Genomic DNA, 23,154 nt, shown 5'->3' on the forward strand with positions numbered 1-23,154 from the left:
ACAATTGAGGTAGAGAGATTTTAAGCCAGAGAAGATCGAAAAGAGGAGATTATAAATTGGCAAGTCTCTGACAGGAAATATCGGAATGGACACATGCACAAGTACCACCTTTGAGGTGAAAGGAATCATACAGCGAATAATTTGGGCAACTGAGATGAGCAGTAGTTGAATCAACGGGTAACTGAGATTCTGTAAAAAAAAATTACATGGGGTTTGGCAGACTGCAAGTGGAAATGGACGTCATGGAGATTAGAATTGAGACCATGTATATTTTTGAAATGAACTAGGAAGTGTTTGGGAGGTTTGGATCTTTTTGCAGATAAGCTTTACTCTATTAGTTTGACAATTCATGGTGTATTCAATAAAAAGTGGGGGGGGGGGGTCATGCTGTATGAAGTAATGAAATTTTTGGATATGGCGTACACGTGGTAAGAATATACCTAGATCCTTGACATAACGTGGCCTCGACAATGCCCCCCGCATACACACTACTCGGACTCCCTCCAGTCACTATCTTGCAGAGTAGAGGTAGCAAGATTATACACTAGCTGATCTGGAAGCATCCTAAAGAGTTACCAATAGGTTCGGTCAGGTGTACTGACTAGCGGCCGGCCTGCAAACACCGTTTTAGAGCTGTACCCTTGATGCTTGTGTTTGGGCAGCACTCGCAACTGTGTTCGCTGAATTTATTGAATCAAAAAAAAAGTTTGACGAACATACGAATAGAATTATTTATTGTATTTATTCAATTTTTTATCTCATGTGCAGGAAAAATTACAAAAAAAGAGAAGAGACAGGCATAACGTTAGTAAGTTTTACCTCTTAAGCATTGTTGCCAGAATCAATGTCTTCAGCTGATAAGTATGCTGCTGCAGGGGTTGTGGGATGTGGAGATTTAGAAAGGGTCAGCTGCTCAACCTTATGAAAGAACATATTAATGGATGACTGGACGGTGGCTTTTTCTTTTCATCATAGATTTCTTTGTAGCAAGCAAGCATATCATTCACCCCTCTGTTAACTTTTAAGAATCGTTCGCTGTCAGGATCCATCTTCTCAAACCTCTCCATTGCCGATGCAATTTCACAAAATGCCATTGCCATCTCTTAGTAATGGAGCATCTCTGCTCCTTATTTGGTCCATCTTGAGCTTCATCAGCATTTTCTTCTTTCACTTATCACTGCCTGCAAGTCAGTAAGTTCTTTGTTAGATAATTCCTTCTCTTCTTCCTCTGTTAACTTCTCCACATCCTTGGTATCAACCTCCAACTGAAGCAGCTCTATAACAATTACAATCTTATCTGTAACCTCTTCATATGATTTGTCTTTTTCAAATCCTTCGAAGCCTTTTACGTGTCGTGGGCATATTTTCTTCCATGCGCCATTTAAACAACTTTTAATAATTTCTGCCCAGGCCTTATTAATGTTTAAGATGCCGTAGTAAATAATGTAAAATTTCCAAAAGTCTCTTAATGTAAAATTTTTCTGCAGACAAAGCCTGAGCAAATATTGTATGTAAATAGCATGCTTTAAAATTCGAAATAACACCCTGATCTGTAGGTCAGATAAGTGAAGCCGTGTTTGGTGGTAGAAATATGACTCTCACGTTTGAATTGAAATCATCTAGATGCGTTAGGATGTCCAGGAGCATTATCTAATAGGAGCAAAATCTTGAAAGGAACGTCGTTGTCTTTACAATATTTTTCAATCTCGGGAATGAAGCAGCATTTAAACCAATTCTCAAATAGAGATACTGTTATCTATGCTTTCCGGTTCAATCGGAAATGCAAGGGTAGGGTAGCTTTATTGATACCTTTACATGCACAAGGATTTCCAGAATGGTACACAAGTAGTCGTTTTAATCTGTAATCTCCCACTGCATTAGCCCCATGCAAGAGCGTGGCCCTATCTTTTTAAGCCTTGAAATCTGGCATTGTCTTTTCCTCTTTGGCAATGTATATTCAATCTGACATTTTTTTCCAATACAGAGCAGTCTCATCAACATTAAAAATTTGCTGCATCGAATAGCTGCCTTCATCAATAATTTTTTCCAACACATCACAAAATTTCTCTGCAGCTGCAGAATTGGCACTAACAACTTCACTGCATACTTTAATGTTGTGGAAACCAGCACAATGCTTGAATCTATTAAACCACCCGCTGCATGCCACGAACTTGGCTTGGGGTTCGCTGTACTTATCTTTAATATCTTCATAAGTTCTTGTTGCTTTTGCTTGAATGGTCATTAGACTCGGGGGCACTTGCTTCTGAATATGATTTTCCATCCATATTATCAATATCTTTTTCATCTTCGATATAGCACCTGAAAGCTGTTTTGTGATCACTGCTGATCTTAAGTGTGTTGATCCTTTGACCCCAGGGGTTCACATCTGTTGAGTATGGGCTTGGCACACCTGGACCCTAAGCTGGTTATCATAATTCTTCTCTTCCTTATTTATTTTTTTGGCTGGTGCAGCAGAAGCCTCTGGCTTCCTTGCACCATATGGCTAATGATAATAATAATAATTTTCTTTTATACGTGCACTGTCCTTTAAAATAGTATTCACTGTTGAAGCAGTGAGACCTAATTCCCTTGCAATATATGACAAACTTTGTCCTGCTTCATACTTCTTAATCATCTTCATTTCTAAATCAATTTTGTTTCGCTTCCTGGCACTACCACCACTTGCACTTTCCATGGTCATCATTGCGATACGTAAATAGGAATGAAGAGAAGTGTCTGAAAATTTGTTTTTTATATGATTGAAGGTTTCAATGAAGGGGAAACACATTTCACCATAATAATGTAAAAATCCACACAACTGCAGTTATCGGTATTATCGCGAATGCAATGAGATCAAGTTTACTACCCGTTTATAATTAGATGCACTAACAGAAAAGCCCAATAAACCAGAAAGCGTAAATTGTTTTTATTGTTTAATGGTAGTGACTTCAAGAAATGTGTTTTAGAAAAATATCACAAAGGAATTCAAAATTGATTCTTATAACAGGAACATATGATAACGATGAAAGTGTAGTGCAATTTCTATTATAAATATGACATTTTAGAGAGATAAATAGCTTAGTAATATAGCGAAATTTTCAACTTCCAAGTACTTGGAATGAATTACAAAAAAAAAAAAAAAAAAAAAAAGTGTTATTAGGTTCACATTACGATATCTTCATAAATTAATTAATCAATTAACCAATTAATTAATCAATTAACTCCCAAGTCTTAAACTACCTAGAAACCTTCAGTCTGATCAACGATCACCAGTATGGATTCCGTCAGTGTCGATCCACTGGTGATATTCTGGCTTATGTTACCCATTTATGGACTAATTCAATGGAAAGGTTCGGTGAAACACAAGTAGTTGCTCTTGGTATCTCAAAGGCTTTCGATCGTGTTTGGCATAAAGGTCTTCTAAACAAGCTTCCATGTTATGGTTTGCCAACTGTTTTTAGTAATTGGTTATCCAGTTTTCTCTCTGATCACTCACTGAGGGTGATGGTAGATGGCTCTCTGTCTTCTAACTTCTCCACTAATGCCAGTGTTCCCCAAGGTTCAGTCCTTTCTCTTGTATATTAATGACCTTCTTCCATTGACTGGAAATCCTATCCATAGTTTTGCCGATGATAGCACATTGCATTCCACTTTCCATTTTGAGAAACTTTGTCCTTCTCAATCAGCTTCAACTTCTCGAAAATCTGCTACCAATTCCTTAAATGCCGATCTCCAGTGGGGCAAAGACAACTTAGTTGATTTCAACCCTTCTAAAACTTAGTCTTGTCTTATATCTCACAAAAAGGATTCTTCTGCTCCTATGCTTATCTTTAGTGACACTCCAATTTCTAGGCAAAATGATATATTTCTTTTGGGGATTACCCTGACTTTTAATCTCTCTTGGCACAAGCACATTACAAATATTGCTTCCTCTGCATCTAAAAAACTTGGTTTTCTCTTTTGCTCTCGGTGTTACTTTTCTTCCAAACAGCTACTCACTCTGTATAAATCGTAAATCTGCCCAGCCATGGAATATTGTTCCCACATCTGAGGTGGTGCCCCCAAAACCTCTCTCAGGCTTCTTGATTCCATTCAGAAGAGGGCAGTTAGGTTAATTAATGATTCATCTCTAACAGAGTCTCTCCACTCACTGTCTCATAGACGTACTGTTTCTGCTGCATGCCTCTTCTACAGATACTTCCATGGGCACTGTTCTTCTGAATCGGCTTCTATAATTTCTGCTCTCTCTTTCAAAACAGTCCGAACACGTGCCGCCACCAGCCAACATCCATTTACTGGTCAACTTCAAACTCACAGAACCAACTTTTCATCTTCCTCGTTTATTCATTCAACTGCCGTTTTCTGGAACAACCTTCCTTCATACGTATTTCCTGAAAATTACAGTCTACAGAAGTTCAAGTCCAGTGTCAACAAATATCTTCTTTCATCTTCTCAATCTCCAACCCAAGCATGGTACTAAGTACTATAGGTTCTAATACCTCTCGTGTTTGGGGTTTACATAAAAAAAAAAAAATATATATATATATATATATATATATATATATATATATATATATATATATATATAATAGCCAAACCTGTTTTTCCTGTTTTTAAAGATATTAGTGTTCTCTGGAAGAGTCAGATTTACAAAGGGATACTGTGAAATGGTTAAATTTGCAAAACATTCCATGGCCAGAAAGTTTGAAAAAGTGTTGATCTATGAGATGCATAATGAGCTGTTGCAGACATATTCTCTAAATGACATATATGTGAAAAAGTACAAAGGTAACCTTAAAATATTGTATTCTTCAATGAGGCTGAATCTGTTAGGCATGCTTGATAATTCCTTTCAGTGTGACTTTTAAGCTCCCACTTCCTTCCTTTGAATTTAAGGACATACTCATCAAAATATCAGTGGTTTTATTTGTTTGTTTTATTAACATTTACTAGCAACTGAAAAAATATATTTACTTGTGAGAGCAGCTTTAATCAATTCTTCAACACAGCCATTCTTTCTATTTCCCCACACCTTCATACAGTTTTGTTGTTATTATTATTATTATTGTTTATTGGTGACTAAAAAATATTCCTCATTGTGAGAAATCATTCATCAGTCAATTCATGCATTCAGCACAGCCATTCTTTACTTCCCATACCTGTCCACAACATATTAACCAAAATTGTCCTCCTGTCCCAACTAGATTTATGTTTTGAATATATATATTTAGCCATTCTTCATTCCTAATTAAGTTTAGATATTATTCCTTTCAGAATTGTCTACATTTTATTTGAAGTGTTATTTATACCTTTTATTACTTTGTTAACAGTAAAAAGATTTTCAGGTCTTTGTATCCCTTTCCCATAAGAAAATCTCCGACCCACCATAAAACTTTCATTTATTAAACTCCATATTTCTTACACTTAATTTTAAAGAAAAAGTCATTGAAAAAAAAAAAAAAAAAAAAGAGAGTTTTGAACTGCATACTACATTATACAAGTAAATAACAGATTCCCAGTGTTCTTTCTGAGGAAGTTAGTTATTAGATTATGAGGAATATTTCATTCATAAACAGTTCAAGTTAGCTTTTTTTTATATAAATTTACATTTTTTTCTTATTTGTTACAAAAAAATTTACATTTTAACATTTAGTGGTTAATTTATTTAAGCTTTAAATGCCATTCCTAATAATAAGCTTTGTTATTTATATTCATAATGTCTTCTCTTCATATTTAATATTTGCATCAATTTTAATACAGGAACTCCCCGACTTATGTAATACTCGACTTACACAAATTCAACTTTACGTAAGTTTTTGCTGGCCAGTGCAAACTGAAAAAAATATGGAAACATATTTTGCATCTGTAGAGTATATGGAGGTATTGTGAAAATATTGTAATATGAACCCAATAACTTTTTTTTTTTCTTTTTTTTTTTTTGTAATTTGTTCCAAGTCCTTGGGAGTTGAAAATTCCACTATATTACTAAGCTGTTTATCTCTCTAAAAAGTCATATTTATAATGGAAATTGCACTACAATTCCATTGTTATCATATGTTCCTGTTATAAGAATCAATTTTGAACACCTTTGTGATATTTTTCTAAAGCACGTTTCTGGAGGTCGCTACCATAAAACAATAAAAACTATTTGCATGGTTTATTGGGCTTTTCTGTTAGTGCAATCCATTATAAACAGGTAGTAAACTCTATCTTATTGCATTTGCGATAATACCGATAACTGGAATTCTGTAGGTTTTTATGTTATGGTATTATGGTGAAATGTGTTCACCTTCACTAAAATCTTCAATCATATAAAAAACAAATTTTCAGAAACTTCTCTTCATTCCTATTTACGTATTACAATAATGAAAGGGACCAATGGAAAGTGCAAGTGCTGGCAGTGCCAGGAAATGAAACAAAATTGATTTAGAAATGAAGATGAAAATGATTAAGAAGTATGAGGCAGGAAAAAGTTTGTCTTCTATTGTAAGGGAATTAGGTCTCCTGCTTCAACAGCAAATACTATTTTAAAGGACAGTGTGCGTATAAAAGAACATGTCAAAGGATCAATGCACTTAAGATCAACAGTGTTCAGGTGCTATATCGAAGATGGAACAGCTATTAATAATATGAATGGAAAGTCAGATTCAGAAGCAAGTGCCCCTGAGTCCAATGGTCATTCAAGCAAAATCAAGAAGTATTTATGAAGATATTAAGGATAAGTACGGCAAACACCAAGCCAAGTTCATGGCAAGCAATGGGTGGTTTAATAGGTTCAGTTATCGTGCTGGTTTCCAAAACATTAAAGTATGCAGTGAAATCACCAGTGCCGATTCTGCAGCTGCAGAGAAATTTTGTGATCTGCTGGAAAAAATTATTGATTCAATGCGCAAATTTTTAACATTGATGAGACTGCTCTGTATTGGAAAAAAATACCAGATCGAACATACATTGCCAAAGAGGAAAAGACAATGCCAGTTTTCAAGGCTTCAAAAGATAAGGCCACACTCTTGCTTGGGGCTAATGCAGCGGGAGATTACAGATTAATACCACTGCTTTTGTACCATTCTGGAAATCCTCGTGCATTTAAGGTCATCAATAAAGCCACCCTACCCGTGCATTTTCAATCAAACCAGAGAGCATGGATAACGATATCTCTATTTGAGGATTGGTTTAAATGCTGCTTCATTCCCGAGGTTGAAAAATATTGTAAACACGATGACGTTCCTTTCAAGATTTTGCTTCTGTTAGATAATGCACCTGGACATCCAACGCATCAAGATGATTTCAATTCGAACCCGAGAGTCATATTTCTGCTGCCAAACACGTCTTCACTTATCCGATCTATGGATCAGGGTGTTATTTTGAATTTTAAAGCATGCTATTTACATACAACATTTGCTCAGGCTTTGTCTGCAGTAGACGGTGAGAAAAATTTTACGTTAAGAGAGTTTTGGAAATCTTATATTTACCATGGCATCTTAAATATTAATAAGGCCTGGGTGTACATTACTAAAAGTTGTTTAAATGATGCATGGAAGAAAATATGCCCGCGGCATGTAAAAGACTTCAAAGGGTTTGAAAAAGACAAATCATATGAAGAGGTTACAGATAAGATTGTAAAGATTGCAGAGTAACTTCAGTTGGAGGTTGTTGCCAAAGACGTGGAGGAATTAATAGAGGAAGAAGAGAAGGAATTATCTTACAAAGTATTTATTGACTTGCAGGCAGTGATAGTGAAAGAAGAAAATGCTGACGAAGCTCAAGCTGAACCAAATGAAGAGCCGAGATGCTTCACCACCAGAGAGATGGCAATGGCGAGGTTTGGAAGATGGATCCTGACAGCGAACGATTCTTAAAAGTTAACAGAGGGGTGAATGATACACTTGCTTGCTACAAAGAAATCTATGATAAAAAGAAAAAAAAATCTGCCGTCCAGTTATCCATTAATATGTTCTTTCATAAGGTTGAGCGGCTGACCCCTTCTAAATCTCCACAGCCCTGAACCTCCACAGTGGCATACTTCCAGCTGAAGACGTAGATTCTGGCAACGAATTTTCATATTTTTGAAAATTTTTAAATTGCATGCTTTTGTAATTTTTCGTAATTAAATTGAGTAATTAAATAATTCTATTCACATGTCCATCTAACATTTCCTTTTTGATTTAATCAATTCAGCAAACACAGTTGTGAGTGCTGCACAAGCATGGGGGAAATTCAGACTTACATAAAATTCAACTTACATAGAGTTCGGCGGAACACAAACCTTACGTTAATCGGGGAGTGGCTGTACTTCAGGATTGCAGGAGTATTTAGTATTAGCAATGGGGACATGGTGCAAGAAGCCTATGGCTTATGCTGCACCAGTCAAAAAAATAAAATGAAATAATAAAAAATAAATGCAATAAAATAATTAAATTAAAATGAAATTTTAAAAAAAGAATAAAAATAGAATAATAATAAGAAGAAGAAAAAAAATTAATAAGAGAAAAGGAAATAGATAACCTATGCTTTTCCCTCCTCCTGTAGGTAATTATCCAGCTGACCTTTGAATCCCCCAAACTGTCAGCCTCTGCCACCCATGTAGGTAACATATTCCAGTAATTTATAACTCGCTAGCTAAAATAAAACTTCCTGCAATCTAGTCTAAACATCTTCCACTGTAACTTGAAATTACAGCCCCTAGTTCTAGAATAATTTATAACCATGAAAATTTTGGCCTCATTCATTTTACTTATGCCTCTCAGAGCTTTAAACACTTCAGTCAAGTCTTCTGTAAGATGCCTGGTTTCCAGTCTCTGCAACCCACATATTGGAAATCTTTCCTCACCTCATATGGATGTCCTTTTGCTGATCTCATCAGGCAAGTTGCCCTCTTTGGACCTTTCAAGAAGCACAATGTCTTTCTTTAGGTGCAGTCTCCATACCAGAACACAGTATTCCAAGTTTGGTCTAATAATAGCCTTATATAATGTGATTATGACGTCCTTATCTCTACTAGCAATTATTCGATAAATCATCGATAGGACACCACGGGCCTTCCTTGCAACCAGTCTACAATGCTCCGAGAATTTCATGTCTGACTGTATCTTAATATCCAAGTCCCATTCCTCCACTACTGGCTTTAGTTCAACTCCACCAAGTGTATAAGTTATTTTGGAGTTACTGTTCTGCAGGTGAAATAGATTCCACTTTGCTGGATTAAAGCATAGTTGACACTTTTCTGACCATCCCTGAAGTCTATCTAGGTCACTCTGAAGAAGCTCTGCCTGGCGGTGATAGTTAACTACTCTACTAAACTTTACATCATCTGCAATTTAGACATCATGCCCTCTATCCCTTCATCAATGTCATTTATGAAAATCAAAAACAAAAGTAATTCTTATACTGATCCTTGGGGAACCCCACTTCTTACCTCAACTCAATCTGAGGAATAACCATTTATCACAACCCTCTGCCTCCTGCCCTGAAGCCATCCAGCTATCCATCTAAGGATTTTCTCTGTGATTCCAGTTTTTTCCAGCTTATAAAGTAACTGCTCACATGTGACTGAGTCAAATGCTTTGCTGAAATCCAAATAAACAATGTTGAAATTATTCCCTAAGTCCAGTTCTTGAGTGACCCTGTCAAAATAGCTAACCAGGTTAGTTTAACATGAGTTTCCCTTTACAAAACCATTTTATTTCAACACAGCAGCTGGAATAAAATCAATGTTTATATGTGTTACCTGTATTTAATTTAGATCTAAGAGAAACTTATTGATGATTTTCTTTATGTCAAAATATTTCATTAAATAAAAATTATATGATAATTTTTGAATTGGTATAGCATCAGTAGTGCTGCCAATTATAATATGGTATTAAAATGAAGATCATGGGTTCCATTATTCAGATATCTGGGAACCTGTTATAGAGCATTTATTCAATGCAAAGAAAGATTCATTATTCCAGATCAGCTGGACCAGTTATCTGCTTTTTCCAATAGATGTTCTTTTTTCTGTCTGTAAACCTCACATATCTTTAAATACAATATTACTTTACACCAAACAGTGAACTTGAGTAACTCCTTTGGAAGTATTTCTGCAAGCAAATTTGACTGAAAATGTCTAAAATCTATCCATGTTTGTCGCAGCAATAATAAGATAATATTGCAATTAGTCTTTTATCTCAAACGTCATCCATTATAACAAAAAGTAGTACCCCCTTTAAAGCTCCATAATATTCATGCTTACTCTTTTAAAGATTAACACTTCCAATAGACTACAGTGATTCTAAGAGTGAACTTCACTCTTATAACCACCTTTATATATTGGCAATACATTGGCACTTCTCAAATCTAAGTGACTCTCTCCTGATTCCTTGATGACCTCATAATTAAGCTTAATAGTTCAATACACTCTCTTGCTGCCTCCCTTAAAATTACTAGGTATAATCCAGGAAAATCCTCAATACTAATTTCCAAAGAATACTAGTAAATAGGAGTTGCGATACCCCCCCCCCCCACAGTATAATAATATAATTTTTACATTAAATTAAACCTCCATCAAATACACTTCTTGATCAGATAATATATCAGAATCCATTGAAAGTTGATTAAAATTTAATGGAATATTTAAGTATAAAATTTAATGGAGTATTTAGGCAGCAAACTCAAGTAAAGGACATTCTTATCAAAACTAAAGAACTAAAATGGTCTTGGGCAGGACACATAGCTGGGAGACATGATGACAGATGGACTAAGAAAATAACAGAATGGTACCCAAGAGGAGCTAGAAGAAAACCTGGAAGACAAAGGCGGAGATGGATAGATGAAATTCATGAGTTTGTGGGTAGTAAATGGATGGTCAGTGCTCAGAACAGAAGGAACTGGAAAGTTGCTGGAGAGGCCTTCATCCTGCAGTGGATTGAAAATGGCTGATGATGATGATGATTTAAGTATAGAATGACTTTAGAGGTCTTATATGAATATTTAAATTTCAATGATCCCTTGAAAAGAAACTTGGATTTTGAAATTTTAAAATTTGAATAAACAGAATTGACTAAATGTTAAAAACCATGATCTGTTCCTTGATTTTGTGTGATTTAGAAATTACTCACATGTAGCACTGGCTGAAAAGCTATTAGTTAATTCTTTTGCAAGTATACACATATATGTGCTTTTTGTGTGTGGGGGGGGCAAAGAAGTATTAGCATTAGTAGAGGCATATGATGCAAGAAAGAAAGCTTATATAGCATCATCCAAAAAAAAATAAAAACCCTTCCCATTTCACCATCCATTCACTCCAAAAGTTTGTCTAATTCAGCCTTGAATTTATTTAAGCTGTCAACTTCCACAATGACAGATGCAAATTTGTTCCAGCAATCAACAACCCTCTAACTAAAGGAAAATTTCTGCACATCTATTCTACAGTGGTCTTTCCTCAATTTGAATTTATGCCCCCTCAGGTGTGGAATCTGAGCAAGAGAAAGAATCCCATCATCGAGATTACTCAAACCATTCAAGGCCTTGTACGAGGTGTGACAATTAAGTTTCGAGAATAATTTTGTTTCTTTCAAAGTGGCCACACTGTAAACCATTATGTCCTCCTGCTGCGTAGCCTGACCCCCCACCTGCATGCAAAGGGTAAATGTCGTCAATTGTTTCAGTCATTGTACAAGTTGGTTCATGCAAATACTTGTTTCAGTTCCGTGTTACGTGAAAAATGGAACGCAATTTAAGGCAAAGAGTTGTGATAAAATTTTTGGTGAAAAGTGGCAAATCATCAACAGATATTTATGAAAAGTTGACCAGAGTTTATGGAAATGATACCATGTCGAAACCGTGTGTTTTCAATTGGGCAAAACAGTTTCGAGAAGGACGTGAATCCATCAAAGATGCTGAGCATTCAGGGCATCCTTCCACGACTCAACGTGACGACACGTTGTTTGTGTGCATGATCTTGTTCGAAGTGATAGGTGATTAACCACAAGAATGATTGCCAAAAAACTAAACATTAATTGGGAAAGTGTTAGATTAATTTTGACTAAAAATTTGTTAGTGGAGAAAGTGTGCAAAGCCGGTAACAAAAAAATCCCCAGGGGCTCACATCTGGTGAGTATGGGCATGGCACACCCAGGATCCTGAGCTGAATATCATCATTCTTCTCTTCCTTGGTAATTCCTTTCTACTTGAGATGTTGGGAAGCATTGAAGATGTTCCAGATTTGCTTTTCTTGCATGATTACAGGGAATGAAAGCTGGGTATTTGCTTACAGCCCCAAAACAAAAAGGCAAAGTCAACAATGGAAGGGAGCTTCCTCGCCAAGGCCCAAAAAAAAAGCGAGAAAGTCAAAAGTGAAAACCATGTTAATTTGCTTTTTTGATCGAAAAGGAATCATCCACAAAGAATTTGTTCCACCTAATGAAACTATCAATCGACATTTTTACCTTCAAGTTTTGGAAAGGCTTCGCAAGCAAGTCAACTGGATTCGATCTGAAATTGCTTCGTTGTGGATTTTGCATCATGACAGTGCTCCAGCACCTTCCGCCATTGTAGTGAAAGCTTTTTTAACTTCGAAATCGATCACAACATTGCAGCACCATCTGTATTCACCTGATTTGTCTTCTTGTGACTTTTTATTTCCTCAACTGAAAAGTAGTCATGAAAGGAATGCATTTTCAGTCAGTGTTTGAAATTCAGAATAATGTAATGTGGGTATTAAAACAGATACCAGAAAGTGAGTACCAGAAATTTTATGATCAATGGATCCTACGATGGAATGCGCATGTACAGTCTGAAGGGGACTACTTTGAAGGCAATTGCCTCACATTTGTATAAAATAATTTTTAAATTAATTATTCTCAAAACTTATTGTCACACCTCATACACCTCAGTCAGATCTCCTCGCAGGTGCCTAGTCTCCAGGCCCTGCAATTTGCAGAACTTAAGCCTATCTTGGTAACAGCAATCCTTTGTTCCACTCACTAATCTCGTTGCCCTTCTCTGTACTCATTCTAGTAGCTCAACATCTTTCCTAAAATGAGGCCTTCACACCTACATGCAGTACTGAAGGTGTGGCCTGACCATTGCCTTATACAAGGGGATAATCACCTCCTTATCCCTGCGAGCAAAATTCCTATATATCATTGACAAGACCCCATGAGATAATCTTGCAGCCTGTCTGCACTGCTCAGAAAACTTCATGTCTGGCTGTACAATTATTCCCAGTTCTTTTTCATTCTCCACTACCCTGAGTGTAGTACCACATGATTGGTATTTTACTCTGGGGTTACTGCTACCCATATGCAGTACTTTGCATTTGTCAATGTTAAACATCAGTTGCCACCTCTCAGCCCATCTGCTCAACTTTTATAGATCCTGCTGCAATAGTGTACCGTTCTTACTGTCATTACAACCCTACCATGCTTCGTATCATCTGCAAACTTGGACATTATCTGATATACCTTCATCAATATCATTGATAAATACACAAAATAACAATGGGCCCAACACAGACCCCTGGGGAACTCCACTAATAACATTAGTCCATGAAGAGCAGTGTCCACTGATTGCCACTCCCTGTCTCACTTGACCCTCCTTTTATCCATTGTAGCAATTTGCCCCTAATGCCATACTGCTCCAACTTGTATAGTAGTCTGCTATGTGCAACAATATCAAAAGCTTTCCTAAAATCTAAGTATATGATATCAAAATTATTTTTTGCATCTAGATCTTGTGTGACCACTTCATAGTATCCAATCAAATTTGTCAGACAAGTCTTCCCTTCAACAAACCCATGCTATGTCTGTACTATAATAGTTCTTGTCTTGATGATCCTGCAGTGTTTCTTTAACCAGTGACTCCATTATTTTCCCTGGAACAGAAGTTAAACTAACAGGGGTCTGTAATTACTCATGTCCTCTTTCGATGTTAACAAGCACAGACCACACTGAGAAAAATTCTACCCCATGAGCCTTGCACAACCTTTTCAGGGCACAATTTTCCTCCTTAAACATCCTATTCTGTATAGTAAAAAAAAAAAAAAAAAAAAAATCTTTAATTGAAGTTTATTACCTATATTGTTGGGTAATTCTAGGTCAGTCAAACTGTTATGTTAGGAATTTGTTGCCTCATGTATAAAAGAGTATTATAGTTCTTAAATTTCCACTAAAAACAAGAGTCAAAACATTCACTCCACATAATTGGGCTTATTTTCTCCCTTCATAATGTGAAACCAACTTCCAAAGTTTATTTTTTTACTCTTCAGTACTGTACACATTCTTACACTTCAAACACACTCATTAACAATCAGCTTGACCTTTTTACAGCAGCATCAACAATAGAGTGGAAACTTTACTTAATGTAAACACTTATTTTAATACACAATTGAGCAAATATATCGCTTATCGCTTATCTGGTGTTTTTTTTTTTTTTTTTTTTTCTTCTTGTCTGTGTCAAGTATAGCCTAATCATCAATAATAAACTTCCCTTCAGAGGGTTATGTATAATCATGGTGAACAAAAAAAAAAGTGCAATTTGAAACAGACAACAGATAACAAAAATCTGTAGTACTTAGCTAATATATTTCCAATAGAGATCATGTTTGCAAAATTATGCCCAGTTAAGAAAACTACATGTTCATTTTAAGTTCTTATTAAAAGGGGCTGGGAATTAATTTGAAGTTTGGATAATTCAAAATAATTTTGATGCCTCTTCAGGTTTGAACTATATTAAGTTCTACTATATATAAATTCAGAGGATATACAGCATCAAAAAGAAAAACTAACAATGGGCTTATTATGATTTTATTTTATTATTTTACAAGATTTTGATTTTATTTTTGACAGTAATATCTGCTGTTCAGCTATAAAGTCAAAACAGCAAAATCAATTAATATTTAAAAGTATTTATTTACTATATACAGTTTTTCTATTTTTATTCTTTCTAATTATTGAATTTTAAAGAGAATGTATAAATTTCAAAATCTTAATACATTGCTTGCTAATGATTTGATTTAACAGACATTACAGGTAATTGATGAGCATATAGATATTGTTCATGTTGTGGCAACAGAAGCTGCTAGTGGTTTAGTGGCTAGCAGGTAAGTTTATATTTATAAACTAAAAATATCTAGAATAAGCATACCTTTTTATTGTGTGGCAGTTGTATTTGGATTCATTGCTTTAAGGTGTAACAGCCTTCTCGTCCAAAATTATTATTGTATTTTCATGTTGACTATTGTAGTAGTAGTAGTGGCCTGTGATGCAAGAAAGCAAGTGTATGAGCTTATGCAGCATCAGCCAAAAAATAAAAAAATAAATTTAAAAAAAAATTTACACAACAATTCCCTCTAAATGTTTGTCCAGTTCCTCCTTAAATTTATTTAACCTGTCAACTTCCACAACAACAGATGGAAGTTTGTTCCAGCAATTAACCACTCGCTGGCTAAAGGCAAATTTCCACACATATATTCTACCTCTGTCTTTCCTCAGTTTGAATTTATGCCCCCTTAGGTTCGTAATCTAAACAAGTGGAAGAATCCCATCAGAATTCAGCATACTCAACCCATTCACGGCCTTATACACCTCAATCAGATCACCTTGCAGGTGCTTAGTCTCCAGCCGCTGCAATTTGCAGAACTTAAGCCTCTCTTGGTAAGAGGATCCCTTCATTCCCCTCACCAATCTTGTTGCCCTTCTCTGTACATGCTCAAGCAAATCTACATCCTTCCTAAAATGAGGCCTCCAGACCTGTACGCAGTACTCAAGGCGTGGCCTGGTCATTGCCTTATACAGAGGGACAATCACCTCCTTTTCCCTGCTAGCAAAATTCCTGTATATCATTAACAAAACTTCATGACCTGTCCTGCAGCCTGTCTGCATTGCTCAGAAAACTTCATATCTGGCTGGACAATTACTTCCAGGTCTTTTTCATTTTCTACCACCTTAAATGTAGTACCACACAGTTGCCACTTATCAGCCCATCTGCCAAAATTTTCTAGATCCTGTTGCAGTAGCACACTGCCATTACTGTCATTAACAACCCTGCCAACCTTTGTATCATCTGCAAACTTTGACACTAAGCCTGATATACCTTCATCAATATCATTGATAAATATACAAAACAACAGTGGACCCAACACTGAACCCTATGGGACTCCACTAATAACATTAGTCCATGAAAAGCAGCACCCATTGATTACCACCCTCTGTCTTCTCCCACTCAACCATCCTTTTATCCATTGTAGAAACTTACCCTTAATACCATTCTGCTCCAATTCGTACAGTAGTCTTCCATACGCAACAGTGTCAAAAGCTTTCCTGAAATCCAAGTATATGATATCAAAATTATTTTTTGCATCCAGTTCCTTTGTAACCACATCATAATATCCAATCAAATTTGTCAGACAAGACTTGCCGACCGGGCTAGCCGGGTGGGTAAAGTGCCTGCCTGGCAACCCAAAGGTTGCGGGTTCGATTCCCGCCTCGGGCTTGGATCAAAGTACTGCAAAAACCTTGGGAGGTGCATTATGGCCACAGAAGCCGATGCGCCAACAACTACAAAAAAAAAAAAAAAAAAAGACAAGACTTTCCCTTAACAAACCCATGCTGTGTCTGAATTATTGCTGCAGTCTTGTCTAGATGATCCTGCAATGCATCTTTAACCAGTGACTCCATTATTTTACCCAGAACAGAAGTTAAACTAACTGGTCTGTAATTACTTGTGTATTATGGAAGGCTTTTATTCACCAGAAAAGCTACAAACTTTGGCATGAATTCCCAAGATGCTGCTGATTTCCTGAACAGTGGTTAGAAATGGCTCCACATCTTTGGGGTCCCTTTCATCCTTATCCCATAAATGCTATATTGACATTAACAAGTGCAAAATTTCTTAGTTATCTCATGGTACCAGGGATTCCCCCATCTCCGCGTTGTGTACTCTGTTTGTGGAGCACAGAACTCCGTGTAGGCCAGTGTAAATTGTGTCAGTTATCGGAAGGCACCAGGGGTTTCCCCATCACCACATTGTATTCTTTGTAGATGTGACACAGAACTCTGTGGAGGCCAGATATTTAAAAAGTGTGTGGGTAGTGATTTGTTGTGTAGTGTTATGTTCTGTTGTTTCTCTGACCATTTAGCCATTCAGCCCCTATTGGGACCCACCGTTGCCCACACTTTGCCATGGGGAAGCAAGTCAGGCACCCAGTAGTTTATTTAAGTACTCTGGCTGGCCCCACCACCTAATTTCTGAGGATTTCAGTGGCACAGTCTATAAAAAGGGGGGGGGGGTGAACAATAGAATTTGGAAAGGCCAAAAGAGGTTTACGAGAAAGCTGTTGGATTTAGACGTTGATTAGAATTTGGTGGCATTGTTAGGGGCGTATCCGTTCGGTTTAGTCAGAGTGGGGAGAAGACTGAAAGCTGGGGGGAAACAGATAGAAGGATGGGGACGATAGAGTAGGCATCCCCAAAGAGGTTACTGGGGGGACGAGCCCCAGCAGGCAAAGTGTGGGGTGGCAGGGAGGGGAGGAGACAGACCTGTCTCCTTCCCCCACCTGGGGATGGGGTTTTACACCAGATCACTTCACATTTGGAATTTAAAACAGAATAGTCAAGTGCACACTACTCTAGTCCAAGAGGATTTAGTTTTATTGGGAGATTTCATTGTCAGAGAAATGGGAAACTTTTTTTGTAATAAGGATTGGGGATTAGCTCTAGAGTGTATCTGCTTGGAGCAGAAATTGATTTAAGGAGCAGATTGTAGCATTTAGGGAAGGGGAGTTAAAGAGGGCATTATTATTTGTGTGGATACTAATGATATGATATTAAATGCACACAAACTGATAATTTCTTGGATAATACGATATCAAACTGAAAAAAAATGTGAGTTAAGTGTGTTTGTTCATGCATGCATATGTGTAGTTCTGCCCAGACATTATAGGTGGGACTATTTGCTGAAAGCCTTGTGGATTGTGAATGAACCCAAGACTTGAAGGTCTCTGCAAATCTTTTGAGGTGGGAGAATCTTTATCAGAATGGCTGCACTTATAGTTTGTAGAAGAAACCTATTTTGTAGAGACAAATTCATTTGAACGAAGGTGCTATACAAAGTATGCAGATGAGCCTGTGAACACACTTGTACAGACAAAACATAGTGTCACAGTATGATCAAAGTTTCTGTTGCACTTAAAACTTACCAACAGAAAGGGTCTTTGCCAATATCTGAAGAGGCCTTAAGGATTCAGGGAAACTGCTGGTTGGGAGAGAGAATATAGATATGCTTTTATCTGATGATATTGGTCAGACTAATGCTTGAACACATTTCAAGAGTTCGTGTTTGTGCCGAAATTGGCAAGAAGTGCTAAGAGTAGCGATGTTTCAAATGAATGGGAAGCTTGTCTGGGTCAGCTGTGGCCCAGTAGTTAGTACACTCAGCGACAAGTAAGGAGGTTGTCAAAATGCACAAGTCCATTGTGACTGTAGACTTGTGCATTTTTAGAATCCAGCCACCATTTATAATTCAATATGTATAAAGTCATGGTAAATTTGTAAACTCTTCTGGCCTCAGCCATCTAGAGAATAAACAAAAATTATTTTAAATAACATCAAAGAATAGGTTTGTTAGGGTGGTGAACTATACACAAACACTTATTCTTAATTGTGTTTACAGTAATTTCTGGAGTATTAGTCAGTAAAATGAGTGAATTTAAACTCCTGGTTAAGACAACTAACACTGACATAATTAACATGGCGTCACCTAGAAATAGGGGATTATGAGGTTCACTATGGTGTGTACAATGTATTTAAGAAGGATAGGAAAGATATAAGGTGAGGTCAGGTCAGTATGTCTTATAAAAAGCAGCCTGAGCACAACATGAGCTTTTGCAGATTCAGGTTCAGAATCTGTAGAAGCAAAGCAAGGGACACCTATCCTTTTAAAGCAGTAGTCAGAAGCCTTGAATGCATGTTTACTCACACACACACACAATTAAAAAAATAATGCATGAGGAGGATCCCAAGATAGATGAATGAAGCTTTCCAATTTAACAGAACAGAAAAAATGACATGGCTTAGTTGCAGAGCTATGTTATTTGGTTTTTAGGAGCATTAGCAACTAAGGCCATATTGCTCCAGGGATATGCAGTGGTCATTCCCTGACCTTTCCACATCCTCCTTATTTGGTGGTCACAGGCTTGAACCCCTGTCTAATCAAGAAGCGTGTGCTATGCACTGCTGCTCCTGCCCAACTGGCTACGGAGGCGCCAGTTGCAGAGTGATGAAAAGTACTGAAGCCTCTAACAGATACAAGTTGATCTATAACAGTAGCACTGAAAAAGTTAGGCCACCAGAGGCTGATTATGAAAAAACACTGACTGATAGAGCAAAGAACAGGGAAAGAAGTTTTTTACATGTGAAATCAAAGAAGAAAAGACAAATCAGACCATTGTGTAATGGATGTTGGAAAGTCTGATAAACCAGCTGATGTTGCAGATGAATTGAACAAGTACTCACATTGATATTTGCACTTGAAAGACATTTCATACTGAAGAAAAACTGTATGAGTTTTTTTTTTTTTTTTTTTTTTTTTTATGAGAACCCCAAACACGAGAGGTATTATAACCTATAGTACTTAGTACCGTGCTTGGGTTGGAGGTTGAGAAGACGAAAGAAGATATTTGTTGATATTGGACTTGAACTTCTGTAGATTGTAATTTTCAGGAAATACGTATGAAGGAAGGTTGTTCCAGAAAACGGCAGTTGAATGAATAAATGACGAAGATGAGTAGTTGGTTCTGTGGGTTTCAAGTTGGACAGTAAATGGATGTTGGCTGGTGGCGGCACGTGTTCGGACTGTTTTGAAAGAGAGAGCGGGAATTATAGAAGCCAATTCAGAAGAACAGTGCCCATGGAAGTATCTGTAGAAGAGGCATGCAGCAGAAACAGTGCGTCTATGAGACAGCGAGTGGAGAGACTCTGTTAGAGATGGATCATTAATTAACCTAACTGCCCTCTTCTGAATGGAATCAAGAAGCCTGAGAGAGGTTTTGGGGGCACCACCCCAGATGTGGGAACAATATTCCATGGCAGGGCGGATTTGCGATTTATACAGAGTGAGCAGCTGTTTGGGAGAAAAGTAACGCCGAGAGTGAAAGAGAAAACCAAGTTTTTTAGATGCAGAGGAAGCAATATTTGTAATGTGCTTGTGCCAAGAGAGATTAGAAGTCAGGGTAATCCCCAAAAGAGATATATCATTTTGCCTAGAAATCGGAGTGTCACTAAAGATAAGCATAGGAGCAGAAGAATCCTTTTTGCGAGATATAAGACAAGATTGAGTTTTAGAAGGGTTGAAATCAACTAAGTTGTCTTTGCCCCACTGGAGAATTACCTGAAGATCGGCATTTAAGGAATTGGCAGCAGATTTTCGAGAACTTGAAGCTGATTGAGCTGGACAAGGTTTCTCAAAATGGAAAGTTGAATGCAATGTGCTATCATCGGCAAAACTATGGATAGGATTTCCAGTCAATGGAAGAAGGTCATTGATATACAAGAGGAAAAGAGTGGGGGAAAGAACTGAACCTTGGGGGACACCGGCATTAGTGGAGAAGTTAGAAGACAGAGAGCCATCTACCATCACCCTCAGTGAGCGATCAGAGAGAAAACTGGATAACCAATTACTAAAAACAGTTGGCAAACCATAAGATGGAAGCTTGTTTAGAAGACCTTTATGCCAAACACGATCAAAAGCCTTTGAGATGTCAAGAGCAACTACTTGTGTTTCACCGAACCTTTCCATTGAATTAGTCCATAAATGGGTAACATAAGCCAGAATATCACCAGTGGATCGACACTGACGGAATCCATACTGGCGATCGTTGATCAGACGGAAGGTTTCTAGGTAGTTTAAGAGTTGGCGGTTAATTGATTTCTCCATTACTTTAGAAAGAGTCGAAGTAATTGCAATGGGACGATAATTGGATGGGAGGGATTTGTCACCCTTTTTAGGAACTGGCTGGATATGAGCAAATTTCCAAGCAGAAGGAAAAACACCTTTGGAATAAGAAAGTGAAAAAAGGCGACAAAGAATAGGAGTAAGTTCAGGAGCACAGGTTTTGAGAACAAGTGGAGAAATACCATCAGGACCTGGAGCTTTCTTAGCATCAAGATTCATCAAAATCCTTCTGATATCCTTTTGACGGAAGACCACAGGAGGCATTGAATGGAGCGTGTTAGGAATGGTGGGAGGTGTTTTACCAAGATTGGAGTCTGGGTGCGAGGTTAGCCTGTGCGGACATTGCTCCTTAAAGCTCTTCAAACAGAGAAGTTTTTCCTGATTTATTTTCTGCTTTATTAGTTTAAATTGTCATATTAACTTATTTTCTAGAGTAGCTTTATATTCCTAGTTACGATACTTAGTTTAAAGTTTAACTTAGACAGAGATTTCGTAGATATTACTTAGTATCGGTAACGGTATCAAATCCACGTGTCACAAACCAAATTTTTTTTTAACCAAATTTAGTCGATTTATTAACCAACTGTTATATCAAATTATCATCTATAAGTAGATTATAGACCTAGTCAGGATCCTTAGTTTATTCTAAATTGAGATAGCGAGATTTGGAAGCTAATCAATACTTACGAGTCCGTAGAAATACCGTTCGTGATTCCCGCCATTTTTACACGATAGCATAAGCTTAGTGTCGTATAGTGCATAATATAATATTGTCAATTAATCAGTAAATCTATTAATCTTGATAAACTTTACTGTCAATTAAATTGTACTTTTAACTCTATATATATATATATATATATAACGACTTAATCGTAACAAATAATTAATACATAACTATAGTGGTACACGTGATACGGAAGTTGTATAAAGGGAACTCGTAGAAAACACTAGATACCGAAAAAAATATATATATAACATAACTGTTTTGGGATATAACTTAAGGATTTAATTTTTGTTTTGAATTTTATTGAATTAAATCGGAATCATGACTCTGACCAGAGCAGCAAAGCAAAAGGCTCAAGCTAATGGGAGTGCTGTGGTTCAGGGGAGAACTGAGGGGGGCAGTTGCCCTCTGAATCACAGTCTATTAAAATGCACTGTTTGCTTGATGTTTGCGGAGCAGTCGGGTACGGGACATGATACTGCCAAGGGGGATGTCTTTGTGTGTGCACGATGTAAGGAGTGCAAGGAAATCAGGCGACAACTCAGCGTTGTTATGGGCCTTTATGAGAGCTTGAAGGACAGGGTGGATGCCCTCGAAGGAAATAAATTGAGGGGCCCATCAAGCTCTCAGCTGCCCACATCAACGCCAGAGCTTGCACTTGGTCATCAGGCAACACAGAAGCAGCCCCCTAGGCAGAATGCGCTGGTCCCACAGGAACTAGTAGTTGTTGGTGACTCTATTGTCAGGGAAACGGGGAACATACTTTGTAAAAACGATAGGTGGAATAGGACCAGGGTATGTCTGCCAGGGGCAAAGGTTGATGACGTTGTAGAGCGGATATCATCTTTTAAGGGCACAAAAGGTGATATAGTTGTACACGTTGGCACTAATGATATTAAGAGTAGGAGACCGGCGGAATTACTTAGCAAGTACAGGTCACTGTTGAAAAAAAGCCGTGAATTAGGGTTGAACTTGAAAGTGTCTGCAATTCTGCCCAGACACGATAGGAGGGAGTATATGATGAGAGCCTTGTCGATCAATTCGGCCCTGGAGGGATTGTGCAAGGCTCAAGGGGTAGAATTTTTTTCAGCCTGGACTGTACTTGTTAACAGGAGAGATTGCTTCTACAGGGATGGGATACACTTAAATAGAAAGGGTGCAAGAATTTTTGCTGATGCTGTCGAGGCAGTGTTAGGTGGGTCGGAAAACTGCTAGTTGGGGGGGATACAAGGACTAATAGATTAACAGTAGCCACTGGCAGAGGTGGAAGTGATTCTTGCACTGCTTCTATTCAAATGAGCAGAAGTCTGAAAAACAAGATGCAGGATATTTCAGAGACTGCTGGTAGTCATTGCGGTACAAGTAAACACATGGGTTGTGTTAGGGTAGCTAAGAATAGAAACAGGTGCATGTATACCTGCGTGTACACCAATGCTAGGAGTTTGGTAAATAAATTTGATGAATTTGAGGTATTGCTCAAAACATCAAAGGCAGATATTGTT

The 23,154-nt window shown here is 37.3% G+C and overlaps 1 protein-coding gene across 1 annotated transcript in view; it reads left to right on the top strand.

The window, feature by feature from the left end:
* The window catches only part of LOC150075183 (stAR-related lipid transfer protein 3-like), a 179,416-nt gene that overhangs the window by 137,143 nt on the left and 19,119 nt on the right, over nucleotides 1–23,154 (top strand). The window contains exon 11 of the mRNA XM_090388230.1: nucleotides 15,000–15,079. Coding sequence (XP_090244356.1) covers nucleotides 15,000–15,079 — 80 coding nt within the window. The remainder of the gene's footprint in view (nucleotides 1–14,999; nucleotides 15,080–23,154) is intronic.

The sequence above is a fragment of the Mastigoproctus giganteus genome, chromosome 14 (assembly GCF_048544385.1).
Source record: "Mastigoproctus giganteus isolate SK-2022 chromosome 14, ASM4854438v1, whole genome shotgun sequence".
In the NCBI taxonomy this organism is placed as follows: domain Eukaryota; kingdom Metazoa; phylum Arthropoda; class Arachnida; order Uropygi; family Thelyphonidae; genus Mastigoproctus; species Mastigoproctus giganteus.